Source organism: Octopus sinensis, linkage group LG14 (assembly GCF_006345805.1).
Source record: "Octopus sinensis linkage group LG14, ASM634580v1, whole genome shotgun sequence".
Classification (NCBI taxonomy): Eukaryota; Metazoa; Mollusca; class Cephalopoda; order Octopoda; family Octopodidae; genus Octopus; species Octopus sinensis.
The window spans coordinates 64,557,945-64,571,526 of NC_043010.1; the positions used below are offsets into that span (position 1 = coordinate 64,557,945).

The 13,582-nt window shown below is 39.5% G+C and overlaps 1 protein-coding gene across 2 annotated transcripts in view; it reads left to right on the forward strand.

Moving 5' to 3' along the window:
* Nucleotides 1–879: 879 nt before the first annotated feature.
* LOC115219171 overlaps nt 880–13,582 on the forward strand; it is a 53,133-nt gene continuing 40,430 nt past the window's right edge. For both annotated transcript variants that reach the window (XM_029789278.2, XM_036509122.1), the window contains exon 1: nt 880–1,060. In XM_029789278.2, coding sequence (XP_029645138.1) covers nt 985–1,060 — 76 coding nt within the window. In that variant the 5' untranslated portion in view covers nt 880–984. The remainder of the gene's footprint in view (nt 1,061–13,582) is intronic.

Sequence of the window (13,582 nt, forward strand, 5' to 3'; positions counted from 1 at the left end):
TCCTCCTTTTCGCCTTCGGCCCAGTGCGTCCATGCTGCCAACAAAGCACGCGGAATTCTGTTCTTGATTCGACGGTCATTCGGAATGCTCACAGCAGCCATATACCTACCACTCTATGTCACGCTGGTGAGACCCATATTGGAGTACGGGATTCAAGCCTCTTCTCCTTATCTCCTCAAAGACATACAGCATCTCGAAAGAGTCCAGAAGCTGGCTACCCGCATGGTTCATGGTCTCAAATATTTGTCCTACGAAGAAAGGCTGAGGACGCTCGACCTTTATTCTCTTGAAAAACGCCGCCGCCGTGGTGATCTCATTCTCGCCCACAACATCATAAGCGGAAAGTGTAACCTCTTGAAAGAGCTGTTCTTCACTCCTGCTCCAGAGCGTCGGCTGCGGGGTCATTCCGAAAAGCTCTATCTGCGACGATTTCATCTCAATCGAAGGAGAGGAGCTTTCTCCGTCCGGGTTGCGGATCCGTGGAACAAGCTGCCAGACGAGATGGTGAAGATGCCGACGACCGCTTTGTTCAAAGCCTCCCTTGACCTCAAGTGGCCTGAACTCTTTACATGAACACCACCCTGTACTTAACTCCATGTCCCCCTACATGGCCTTGCTATTTGCTTTTGAGCCAAATTAACTAACTAACTAACTAACTAACACACACACATACACACACTCGCGCACCAAACACACACGCAAATTTACGTACACACTCACTCACATAATCCTGTTCTAAGTCTGCATAGAGACACTTAAAAACGAATTTTTACATCCGTGTGCAAACAATTTCTGTGTTATGGAATTGTGTTTCAGTAGTGAGATCACTTAATAAGTGGGCATGGTCGTTTTTCCTCTTAGAAGGAGACAAGAAACAAAGCTATTGCGTCGTTTTCTTTTTTCCGGATAAGATAGTTGAAACTATCATAGCTAATCCGAAACTGTCAGATGCGGTTATTCTTTTGGACGTAGAAGTCTTTAGCAATGCCGACTGGAAACGTAATAGTTTTCTACTTTGGAATATTATTGATCCCATCAATCAAACAGATTTTTACACTGTGTATGTAAACAATATTTTTTTAAAAATTCTTATTCTTTCTTTCCGTCTAATTACTGTATCCACATATGCTGATTAAATGTGTTAGTGGTAATTAATGTCTATCCTAATTATTTGATAATGTATTTTTGATGTTTCATGTTTTCTCTATGCAGCTCAACTCTCTTTCTTCCTGCCCTTCCCCTCTCTCTCTCTCTCTCTATTATTCTCCTCTCGATATCTCTCTTCTTACATATAGTCACATATATATAGATACACAAACACGCACACACGCACACATCTATATATTATATATATAGACATATTTATGTAAATAAATGACTAAACACACATACATATATTCTTAACCTCGTGGTCTCTGGTTCAATCTCCTTGTGTGACACGATACGCAACTATTTTCGTCAATAGATTCAAATCGATCAATGTTACTGAAATCCCTCTTGTATACATGCGTGTGTATGTACGTGTGTTTATGCGTATATATGTATGTATGTTTGTATGTGTGTGTATGTATATATATATATATATATATGGTTTATATATATATATATATATATATATATATATATATATATATGCAAACACACACACACGCGTGCGCACACACACATACACACACATACACACACACACACACATATATATGTATGTGTGTGTGTGCGCACGCGTGTGTGTGTGTGTTTGCATATATATATATATATATATATATATATATATATATATATATAACCTCTATCACGGTGATATATATGAACCTATATAAATATATATATGTAAGTATATCAAAATTGTTATAATGTGTTGTTGAGATACGTTCTCTCCCATTCCTGATGGGAATATTGCATTTCCCCCGTTTATTCCTTTGGAATAAAACCACTCTTGTCTTCGAAACATATGTCGAAAGTAAAAGAATTTGAATAGCATCTGCGTTCAACTCCATTTATTTACTGATACAATACAATTTACCGCAAATTAACCCGACATTTCTACCTTTGAATAGGTCGCTACATCCTTGTTACTTGCGTGAATTTTGCTACCCTGGTAACTGTTTATTGAATTTTCCATCATGTTAATTGTAAACAAAAGATAATTCATTCATACATTTAAATATGTAAGTATGTATGTATGTACACACACACACACACATATATATATATATATATATATATATACATACATATACATACAGAGAGAGAATGTGTGTGAGAAAGAGGGAGAGAGGGAGATGGACATATATGCATACACATATACATGTATATATCTGTTTATGTATGTGTATTTATCTTTGGACATTTCTCTAAGATCGTTACTGATTCACCGACCCACTAACATGTGTCTTTTTGTGCTCACGTCCCATATCCTAGCGTTGAGTTAATAGAAACTCACTACAATTCATACATGACTGAAAAGAAGGTTTTAAAAGAACCCCCAAAGTTCAGAGTTTGGTATAAATATCTATAAACCTGTTAAGCCGGACCATTTACACGGCTGCAGTTTAGTGAAAATGTACATACATATGTATGTGTAAGAGTAACATAACATAACGTATTATAATATAATATAATATAATACAACACACACACACACACACACACACACACACACACAACCAACACACCACACACACACCACACACCACACATATATATATATATTATATACATATATATAGAGTAGTTGTATACTGTCAACTTAATGCGACAGTCGCGTGAAGGGAATCACACCACTGCTATTTAGCCCTAGGAAGCATCAACGCTTCATGTCGGCCTTGACACATTTCCCGTGCCCTTATTTTTACAAGGGGGAGACAAGCATCTCCACCCAGCTAAGCCTGCCCCCAGTGACTAGTTTCTGAGTCTTTGCTCGTCATCTGTCTGGAGTAGCAAGGCCTTTTCTCTTTATTACGGTGATTATAATCAAACATAGAAACGACAGCACAAGACACTACAAACATTTAAAAGGAGTTATTTAGCGAGTTTTTTTTAATGAAAATATATAAAAAAATTGACTTGTATTATTTCTAAAAAATGTTGATATTACTTCATTTTACCTTTTATTAAGTTCCAACGGCTACACCTTTTCTTTTTACCATGGATGAGTTAAGTAGGGATACTCACTCCCAACTTCCTTATCACATCTTTCCATCTTTCCTCATATGTTCTTTTCGACAGGTGCCTTCTATCCAGTACTATCTTGCTTTTCAGGTGGTATCGGAAGTAATATAGCACTCCAGGGCCGGAGATGAAGGCCCCTGACTTCAAACCTTGCATTCTAGTTCTCCAGGCACACTCTTTCATAACTGCGACTGTACATAGAAAACAAGCCTCACCTTCCTTAGATAGTCCGGTGCACGTTACATACTGAATCACAGTCTCAGCTGATAGCTGTACTCTTCCCAGTTGTGACAACACGTGTTCTACGTAAATTGTCGTCTCCGAAAGCTGGGTGCACTGTACAAGAGCGTGCAGGATACTTTCCTTATCCTGAAATTCCGTGCCTGGACAATTTCTCGTAAAAAGGTAACTCATTCCTGAAACACTGCCAGGTCAGGGATCTTTGGTAATTGTCCAAATACTCCGCCCTGAAAGTGTTCCGAAACAGGTTGGATAGCTGGTCCCCATCGATTCCCAGTGTCTCTCCTAGAACGTCGTCACTTTTAAACTCTACTAGCCCTTTGTACAATGCAGATGTATTTCCGCTGCCGGTCCTACCCGCCTTGTGGATTAGCGCAAGTGCCTGCCGACATTCCCTTTGCCATTCAGTCGTTTTCTATCTTTTAATCAAACCGGGTTTAAATTCCTCTAGGGAGGCTGATCGAGGAAAGAATTTCTCTGCGAGCAAATTTCACACCTAACCACCATCCAGGTAAAGCCAAAGATGCCTTAGTCTCAGTGCATGTTTGCACATTAGCAACCACGGCATCCCTAGGCCACCCTTTAACGGTTCTTGATAACACACGGAGCTTGATAACACAAGTGGCTTTCCCCTCCACAAAAAGCGGAAGAGAATCCGAACCAGCTTGTTTAGTTACAAATCGGGGCAAGGGACGACGGTCAGGCGGTAGGTGATAACAGACGCAATAAACGTCTGCACCACCTCCGCCCTTCCTTTCAAGGATAGCGCTCTTCCGGATCAATTCCGGGTTAGCGCCATTACCTTGTTCGTCACCTCACTCCAGTTCTTGTCCGTCTGGGAGCCTGGACCAAACCAGACTCCAAGCAACTTAACAGGACCATCCGTTATCGGCTTGCTGCTCCAGGTGCCGAGCCGCAAACCAATGGACTTGTCCTTGTTAACTTTTACCCCTGCCACCGTCTCGTATCTTCTCATTGCCTCTACTTCGCGAGGTAGCTGAGTCATCTTGGATACGGTGATGGTGACGTCATCCGCATACGCAGAGACACTCTTACCACATCCGATTTCATTAGTGGTGCTTCCCAAATTCTCCAACTTCCTCAGCAATGGCTCAAGTGTCAGTACATACAGAAGCGGAGACAGAGGGCACCATTGACGAACTGAACGCCTGATCTCGAACAGCTCCGACAGGTAACCGTTCAACTGAACTGTGGATTTGATGCCACCATAAATGGCCTTCATCCAGCCGCGGAAATCTGGGCCCAGCCCAGTCGCCTCAAGGACTACCGCCAGGTACCGATGGTCAACCCTATTAAAGGCTTTACTTTGGTCTAAATGGACCAGTGCCCTACCTTTACCGGAAACGTTACCCACCCTGTCTAAAGTGTAGCGTAAGAGATGAAGATTGTCCTGGATCAACCTGCCAGGGATGGCACATGTTTGCGCCTTCCCGACAAGTTTCTCCGTCAACTGTCAACCTTTTTGCTAGCACCTCGGTCAAAATCTTTAACTATACATTTAGTAGAGATATGGGCCTGAAATTACTAATATGGTACCCCTTGCTCGGGGCTTTTCTGGCCAGTGTTACCACTCCCCGACTCACAGAACTGGGAATTCTCCTATTCTGTTGCCAGTTCGTGTACACGCAAGCCAGCAAGTGTCTGAACAAGTCCGGCATACTATTGTAAAACTCGTATGGCGGACCACCCAGCCCCGGCGACTTGTCCCGAGCGCATTCGGCCAGCACCTCTTCGACCTCCGCAGTCGTGATCGGCCCTTCACAGCACCTCGCCTTACTCGCCGAGAGTCGCGGCCCGTCTGCCAGGAATTCCCTTAAAGGCTCTCCATGGCCGAACGCCTCGCTCGTCCCAAACAATCTGGCGAAATGCTGATGAAAGGCCTTCTGCATCTCCTCCTGTCCTTCGATCAAGCGACCCTGTTCGTCAATTAAAGACTGTACAGAGGCTTCTCTGCCTCTCCGACTCTCCACACGACGGGCCCATCCAGCAACGTTAATACCTTCTCTGCCCACCGCGCGTAACTTAACCCTGGCTCTACACCCTTCATGCTTGGCTTGGAGGTGCCAAATAATACCGTTCTCGCCGCCAAAACTCTGGATGCAGAGCCTGATGCTATGGTCTCCTCTAATTCCTTAGTTACCTGCCCTTCTAGTCCCCTCTAAACTTATCTCTTTACTAAATCTGAGAGACTCTAAACGAATGGCTCGTTTGAGGGCGCACCACCATCTGTTGTTCACAACAGCTCCGCAAAATGCCCTCTGTACTAACTCCCTAATCCGGGTATGGAAGGCTTTACTAGTCAAAATAGACTTGTTCAACTTCCAGTACCCGGGCCCCTGTCTATGATACTTAGCTAACTGCACCTCACACGTCACAAATTTGTGATCCGTGTAAGAGGCACAGTGAAAATGTGGACAAATAACTATATCTCCATCACTATCTTTTATAATATCCCTATCTAAGTAAGACCTGAATGAACCATCGTTATTAGAACACGTCCACTGTGGAACGAGCGGTTAATCCAGTCTGTATCGGTCTACTAGTTCATAGCTCGCTAGTAGCCTTTTTAGGCCAGGGCTTCCTTTTCTGTTATTCGAGTCTACACTTTCCACTCGCACGTCGAGAATAGTGTTGAAGTCTCCAGGTAAAACTAAAGTTTTCAACGTCACTAGGAAATTCTCCAAGTCTCGAAAGAAAACCGTTTGACTATCCTCTTTTGGTACATATACTGCCACCAGCCTGAAGGACTGCTTACTCATATGTGTCACATCTAGAACGGCCAGCCTACCTTCTGAGTCTAGAAAGACTGTACTTACCTGTACGTCCAAGCTTTTCTTGAATAGCACCACAACGCCCCTACTTGACTCGGAGAAATAAATTTCTCTTAGTCGGTCAGAAGAGGCGAGAACGCCTGCGGGCCGTTCAGCTTGGACTCAGTCACAACGCATATATCTATCTTTCGCGACCTGAGGTCGTTTAGGAGGCACGTCTGCTTCCATTTCGTCCCCAGACCACGCACATTTACACACCCTAACTTAATCCTCATGATAAAAAGTTATTTACCATTTTTAGGCTTGAGGAGGGGCTTCACGACTTTCGTCGTCCCCTCCTTCTGTTTCTTCTCCCTCTGGTGTAGCCGTTGGTGCCAAAATAATTCTTTCTTTAACAATATAGCGACTTACGTAAAAAACGTCGTTTGAATATCGTTGTTTGTATTGTTCAAAGTGTTCATTATCAATTCTTGCTAACTGCAAGTGCGCTGGTTTTCCTTCGATAGGTCCAAGTACAGGATATTTCATCTGTATTATTAAACCGTGTAACACTTCATTTTTTGTGTTATAGGAGACAATGTTTTCCCCTTGTATATGTTTATGCGAAAGGTTGTGGGTGGGTTTCGATTTCGAAGTGGACGGGGGTATTTTTTGTGTGTTTTGCAATGATTCTTTACGTTTTCTTGTAAGGGGAGGGAAGTCAGAGCCAAGGGATTTTTTCCTTTTATGAGTCACTACTTGTGCAAGTTGTACAATACGGAATGTTAGATAATGAAACTTAGCTGTCTCTTTCAATACATACCAATCTATGCAAATAAGCAAAATTTTCTCAAGGACCCTTAAAATACTACTGCGCATCTTCAAATTACTATTTTGTTATGTACACCTCCAAAAGTTTTATATGTGTCCACTCTTAAAGGCGTTTTGTCCAGACAATCAGTTTGAAGATGCATTCCTTCTTCCGTATCCCTTAAGTAACGAGATCTCGCTGAAGGCTTATGTGTACTACTTTTCCGGTTGTTTAAAGGATAAAACAATGAAAACTTGTGTCCTTACTCCATGACAGGCAAATGTCCAGTGCTCACATATTCCACCAGGCACCTTCGGCATGTGTGCCCACATACTGCCCCTTAATCTATCTAAATTGTTCTGTAATATTTTCTCTAATTGTATCAACACAAATCTATAGAAATATGAGGTTATCAAGAAAGTGCTTGCGGTTTTTAATTTTTAAATTCAGATGCACATATCTCGGCTCAAACAAAACTTTTAAAGCCTAGTGTTTATTCTATCGGTCTCTTTTACCGAGCCGCTAAGTTATGGTGACGTAAACACATCAACATCGGTTGTCAACACCGCTGGGGAGAAACACAGACACACAAATACATTCATACATACATACATATCTATCTATCTTTATATATGTATATATACGCCATGATAGATCGCTAGCCACTACACATTCTTTATTTTCTCTCCTTGTTTCTTACTGTATTCCTTTCTGTGGAAGAGCGTAAGCTCGAATCGTTGAAGACGTTTTCACTTCCCGAGCGTTATACTAATACATCTGTTTGTTGTCTAAATCACTTGTCTTCGTCTTTTTTTTTTGTGAATTCTCCCTATATATATATATATATATTATATATATATATATATGTATAGGGAGAATATATATATATATACATACATACATACATATGTATATATATGTATATATATATATATATATATATATATATATATGTATATATATACATACATACATACATATATATATATATACATATATATATAATATATATATATATATATATATACATATATATATATATATATATATATATATATATATAATATATATATATATATATATATCTTTTAAATTTGTTTATAGGGAACCTTTTGAATATGTAAATAACTCTCTTATCCATTATGCCTGCCACAGTCTAATGATGCTGACCGGTGAACAAGTTTTTTGAGGTTGCATCAAGCTGTACCGACAAGATCTAGGATAAATAATAAAAACAATAATAATAATAATAATAATAATAATAATAATAATAATATAATAATAATAATAATAATAACCACAAACAGAATTAACCCTAAACAGACAGATCCATCCCCTAATGTCAACGTCGAAGTTCTTCATGCGTCACTGATAATAAAACAAAATACAAACCGGAATGTTCATCGACCTTATTACAAAGGGCCACATACTCAAATGATGAACCAGATTCGATCCAAAAAATCAGCTACTGGTTCAAATCTTCCCGAAACACAGGAGCTGGAAGTACTTCACAACCGGAATATTCTAATAGATGGCCACCCATGCTCGTCATCAAATAACCAATGCCATATATTTCCCCACAAATAAATCAAATACTGTACAAACCTACTTAAACTGGAGACAGAAACACCCTTGAAATAAGATCCTACATAGACAGTAACAAACTTGCCAATATCAGAAAAAACAATATGAAAAAGAAATTACTTACTAAAGTAGAGATTGACCAAATTAAACAAACATTAGTGGGTAAAAGGAACGAAGTTGCAGCTAAAGAAGATTCTACAGAGTAAATAAATATAGACCAGTCCAGGGCTGATGAAAATTCAATAATGATTGAAAGGGTTAATGTAACTGATAGGCAAAGTGAAATACTCTCTGAACCAACCATAAACACTAAGGCAGGTCAAAATCAAATAGATGAAGAAAGTAACACAGAAATTGACCCAACATGATCTAAAAAATCAAAACATGACTGAATGGTTGAAAATTAAAGAAACCAGTATGAATGAACGTAATGCTCTCCCAAAAATTCGCAATTCTAACCAAAACCTGAAAATAATTAGTAAAATCCGCCTTGCACTTAAAGATGTTATTTTAGTTAATGATGTTAATATTACAGATCTCAACCATTTGTACAATGCATCCGCGAAAATCTCAACGATTCTATGTGGTGAAAAGATTAGAAACGACAACATTCCCACAAAAAGCCTTATTTGCAAGAGTGTATTCAACACCAAATTCAAGCTGCTTAGGTCTGACATAGAACGTTTAAAAAAAGTTTGACATGACCATCAAACCAACAAAAAACCGAAAATTAAAGAAAAAAAATATAGTATGAAAACCATATTTGACATCGATACCACCAGAGAAACCATCAAGCAAAATGTATGTGCTAAAGCCACTCGCATAGCAAGGTATGAAAAGCGCATTAGATTCTTCAGGAAAGGATAAAATTCCTAACTTCTGGTTGAATGTCTTCCCAGAGAGCCATGAACTGCTAACAAAACTTTACAACAATGTTTTACAACATCCTTGTATGATTCCCTCTTGGTTACTTAATGGTTTAACATTCCTGCTTCCAAAAGATGAAGAAACAAATGATCCAAAAAATTATTGACCCATAACCTGCTTAACAACAATGTATAAAACGCTAGCATCTGTTCTGACTGAATATACCTATATTTTTAAAAAATAGAAAGTAGCATATTCCCTAATGAGGGAAAAGGATGTAAACGTGGATCCTATGGTTATAAAGATCAGCTACTCATCAATAAGATGATCTTGGAAGATTATCACAAACGACACAAATACTTATCAATAGCTTGGATAGACTATAAAAAAGCTTTTGATAGCCTGCCACACAACTGGATTAAGAAATATCTGGAAATGTATAAAATAGCTCCTACTCTGCGAAACTTTTTGTCTGTAAGTATGAGATCACGGAGAACTACACTGACTTTGAACAGTGACAGTAAATCACTTAATGCTGGAGATGTAAGAATTTCATGTGGCATTTTCCAGGGTAACTCACTATTACCACTCCTCTTTTGTCTAGCCTCAATACCTCTCTCGAAATTACTCAATGATGTATAGTACGGTTATAAAATGTTGGATAAAAATATAAATCATCTCATTTACATGGATTATTTAAAGATCTTTGCAAAAACTGACCAACAACCCAAAGGCTTACTAGTGATTATTATTGTTATTATTATTATTATTATTATTATTATTATTATTATTATTATTATTATTATTATCATCATCATCATCATCATCATCATTATTATTATGAACAGGGGCCATCCCTTGACCCTAGGGTCACAGCAGGTCCTCATCTCATAGAGAGTACACGGCGTAAAATGTTCTTAATGCTTGTTCTTGGACAACACAGATTAGAGCCTCCGTTTCCACTTTTAAATCAGTTTTAATCATCCATCTTTTTTTCTCTTTCTGTCTTATCTTCAACATCCCATTGAAATTGTTCATACCTTCTTTTCTTTATCCATCTATTTTCAGTTTCATTCATTCTCAAGTGCTTGCACAGTGCTTTATCTTCCATCCTACACAAGCCTGATCTTTTTACTTCCAAGAATAGCGGTTCTGTGGCATTTTTTACATATCATGTTGCTTTCTTCTGCTCTAATGCTGTGTTCGCATCCAATCAGTTCTTTCCCCCCTCTTATTCTTGGTGCATAAAGACTATCTCTGTCCCTTTTTGGGTGGAGTATCCCATATCTAGTTAGCAACTTTCTTGTCGTTTTGTCTATACTGTTTAGTTCGTCTACAGCCGATACGATTACTCCTGCTCCATATCTAAGGAGTGAAACCGCCCAGGTGTTGATAGCATCAATCTTATTCCGTAAGTTTCATTTTGATTTAAGGATTAGTCTCAGTCTGCGCAAGTACACCACCTTAAATTTTTCTGTCATTTCTTTCTCCATTAATTTATCCATTTCCAATATCCCCAAGTACTTATAGCCCGTCTCTTCTATCTGTTACATAAGCTCCCCCAACGGTATCGCTAGCCCATCCGTACACTTAATTTTGCTTCTCATCAAGACAAACACACTACACCATTTCTGTCCGAACTCCATTCTGATACACTGACAGTATACACCGTATCAACAAGGGAACTGACTTAGGATTCAGCTTTATCATAAAGTTTGAGGTCATCCATGAATATGAAGGGGTTGACTCTTTGCTGGAGGCTCTTGAATAACGTACACAGCCTTTGCTTTCCTCGGAATCAGTGTTAGTGGTATCATACACATTACAAAGATCAGTGGGGACAGGAAGTTCCCTTGGAAGATGCCTGATTTCTATTCCCCTACACTTCTATATGCTGTCAGTTCCGTTCTCCACTTCACTATACTTTTTCCAAGCAATCGTTCAACATTCGATGCAATACCAAATAGGTTCATACATTCCATAATCCAAGAATGTGGGATCATATGGCATGCCTTACGATAATAGATATATGACATGAGTAAGTTAGTTTTCTTCCTCTTGCAGTCTCTAAGTAAAATTTTGTCTACCAGGAGTTGATCCTTGTTACCTCTGCACTTACGCTTGCAACCCTTCTGCTCATGTTGCAGGACTCCATTTTTTCCAGATGTTCGTACATTTACTCTATTCCAGTCAATAATTTCCACATATGGAGCAAGCAGGATATCAGCCTGTAATTGTCTACCGTTTTGCCTTTTACGATGTTTTTCAAGCACAACACAGTCCTACCCATTGCAACCACTCTGCTATTACATGGTCGGCAATTAACAAGCTGTTAATTTGTGCAGCTATTCGTGTATGACATTCACTAAGCTTTTGATCAAGTAGCCTTGAATCCATCTGCACCTGGGGCCTTCCAGTTGCCCATGTTTTTGTTGATCTTCTTCACTTCCCTAACTGAAATGACTAGATCTGCCTGTTGTGGACACAGTACTGTTTGTTTCAGTTTGTGCAACCATTTAGCATCCTTCTTGTGCTCCTTGTCTTTGCTCCAGATGTCGCTCCACAACCTTTGACTTTCAATGTTATATGGTATCATCTTTTCATCTGTACACTCTCCATTTATTTCTTTGTAGAATCTCTTCTGATCTACACAGAAATAAGCTATTCTGCTGGTATTCCTTCGTTTTTCTTTGCACAACGAGACGCTGTTTCAGTGTCTCCATTACCAATTTCAAGCTCTTTCTTTCAATACCCATACTTTCTGTTCAGTGCCCTGTATTTCTCCTCGCTTTGAGGCTCCTCCTTTTCGTTTCGGTCTAACATGTACTTCGAGAGCATATCTAACCCCCGCCTGTATTCTTCTTTTCTACCATGGATCTTTTCTTTTGTTACTCCCAATATATTTCTTTTTCTTGACATCAACACCTTCATTTTCTGCTACAACAATACTTGATCAAATTATTTGTTTCTGTGATGTTCTTTGTTATGGTGTGTTTCAGAATTTCATTCACATTTTTCGTTTCTTGATTCAATTTCCAATGTTCAGCCTTTTAAAGGTTGCAACTAATGTCGCTGTCGTTCTTCTGTGGCGTTGCCTTTATTCTGTTGTAGATTGCCTTTTTTCCCATCAATCATGTAAACAATAGTTTTATTGTCTTCTTCGAGACCATCTATATGTCTCTCATCGAGTAAGTGGTGCTCTTTTCCAGAAAATGCATCATCACTGCTCTGCGCTGGTCCCCAAAACTGTGAACATCTCCTTGCCTGCTGAGAGTTGGACACGCGCCTTCTTTAGGGGTGGTGAGTTATCATGCCTCCATTGCTTCGACTGGACTTTAGTATCAGGATCACTGTGATGGACCCATGTTTCATCCTGTGTGATAAGTCTGTTGAAAATATCCTCGTTTTCTTGGCACATTGCCAAAATTGTCTGGGAGTAATTGACTCGTTCCTGCTTCTGAAAAGGTGTGAGCATCCGGGGACTCCATCGAGCAGACAACCTCCGCATGTGCAAATTGCTGTGAATGATTTTGTCCGCGGACCCTATACTTATCTTCACTTCTTGAGCGAGTTACCGAATAGTTATGCGGCCATCCTCCAAAATGGCGGCTTCCACCTTATGATATCGTCATCAATGGCGGAATGCGGTCGTTCAGGAACAGGAGAAGTTTCCACCGATGTCCGACTACATTGGAACTGGTGATGCTAGAGCTTGACAACGTCGTATGATGGTGAATGGTCACCATAAACTTCTTTCATTTCATCGAAAGTCTCTTTTGGTGTAAGACCTTTCAAGTATAAGAACCTCATCACTGAAAACTGCCTCCACTATGACACCTTGGTCCACTTCAGCAGCCGTAAAAGATAAAAGAATGCTAGTGGAACGGTGCAATTTACAATGTGACATGTAGAGACGAATGATTATACATGTATAAGTTCCGTTTCCTGCAGTAACGGGAAGGGAGTCAGAGAAAACAGTAAATGAACGCTCCTCGTAACGTATATATAATGATAACTAACATTATAACTAACTCCACAAATTATCTGGACATAGAATGAGATATTACCTAAGAAGCTGCATAGTCATCACAAATTTCAACAATAGAAAGCAATAACAAGCAACATGGAAACGAACTAC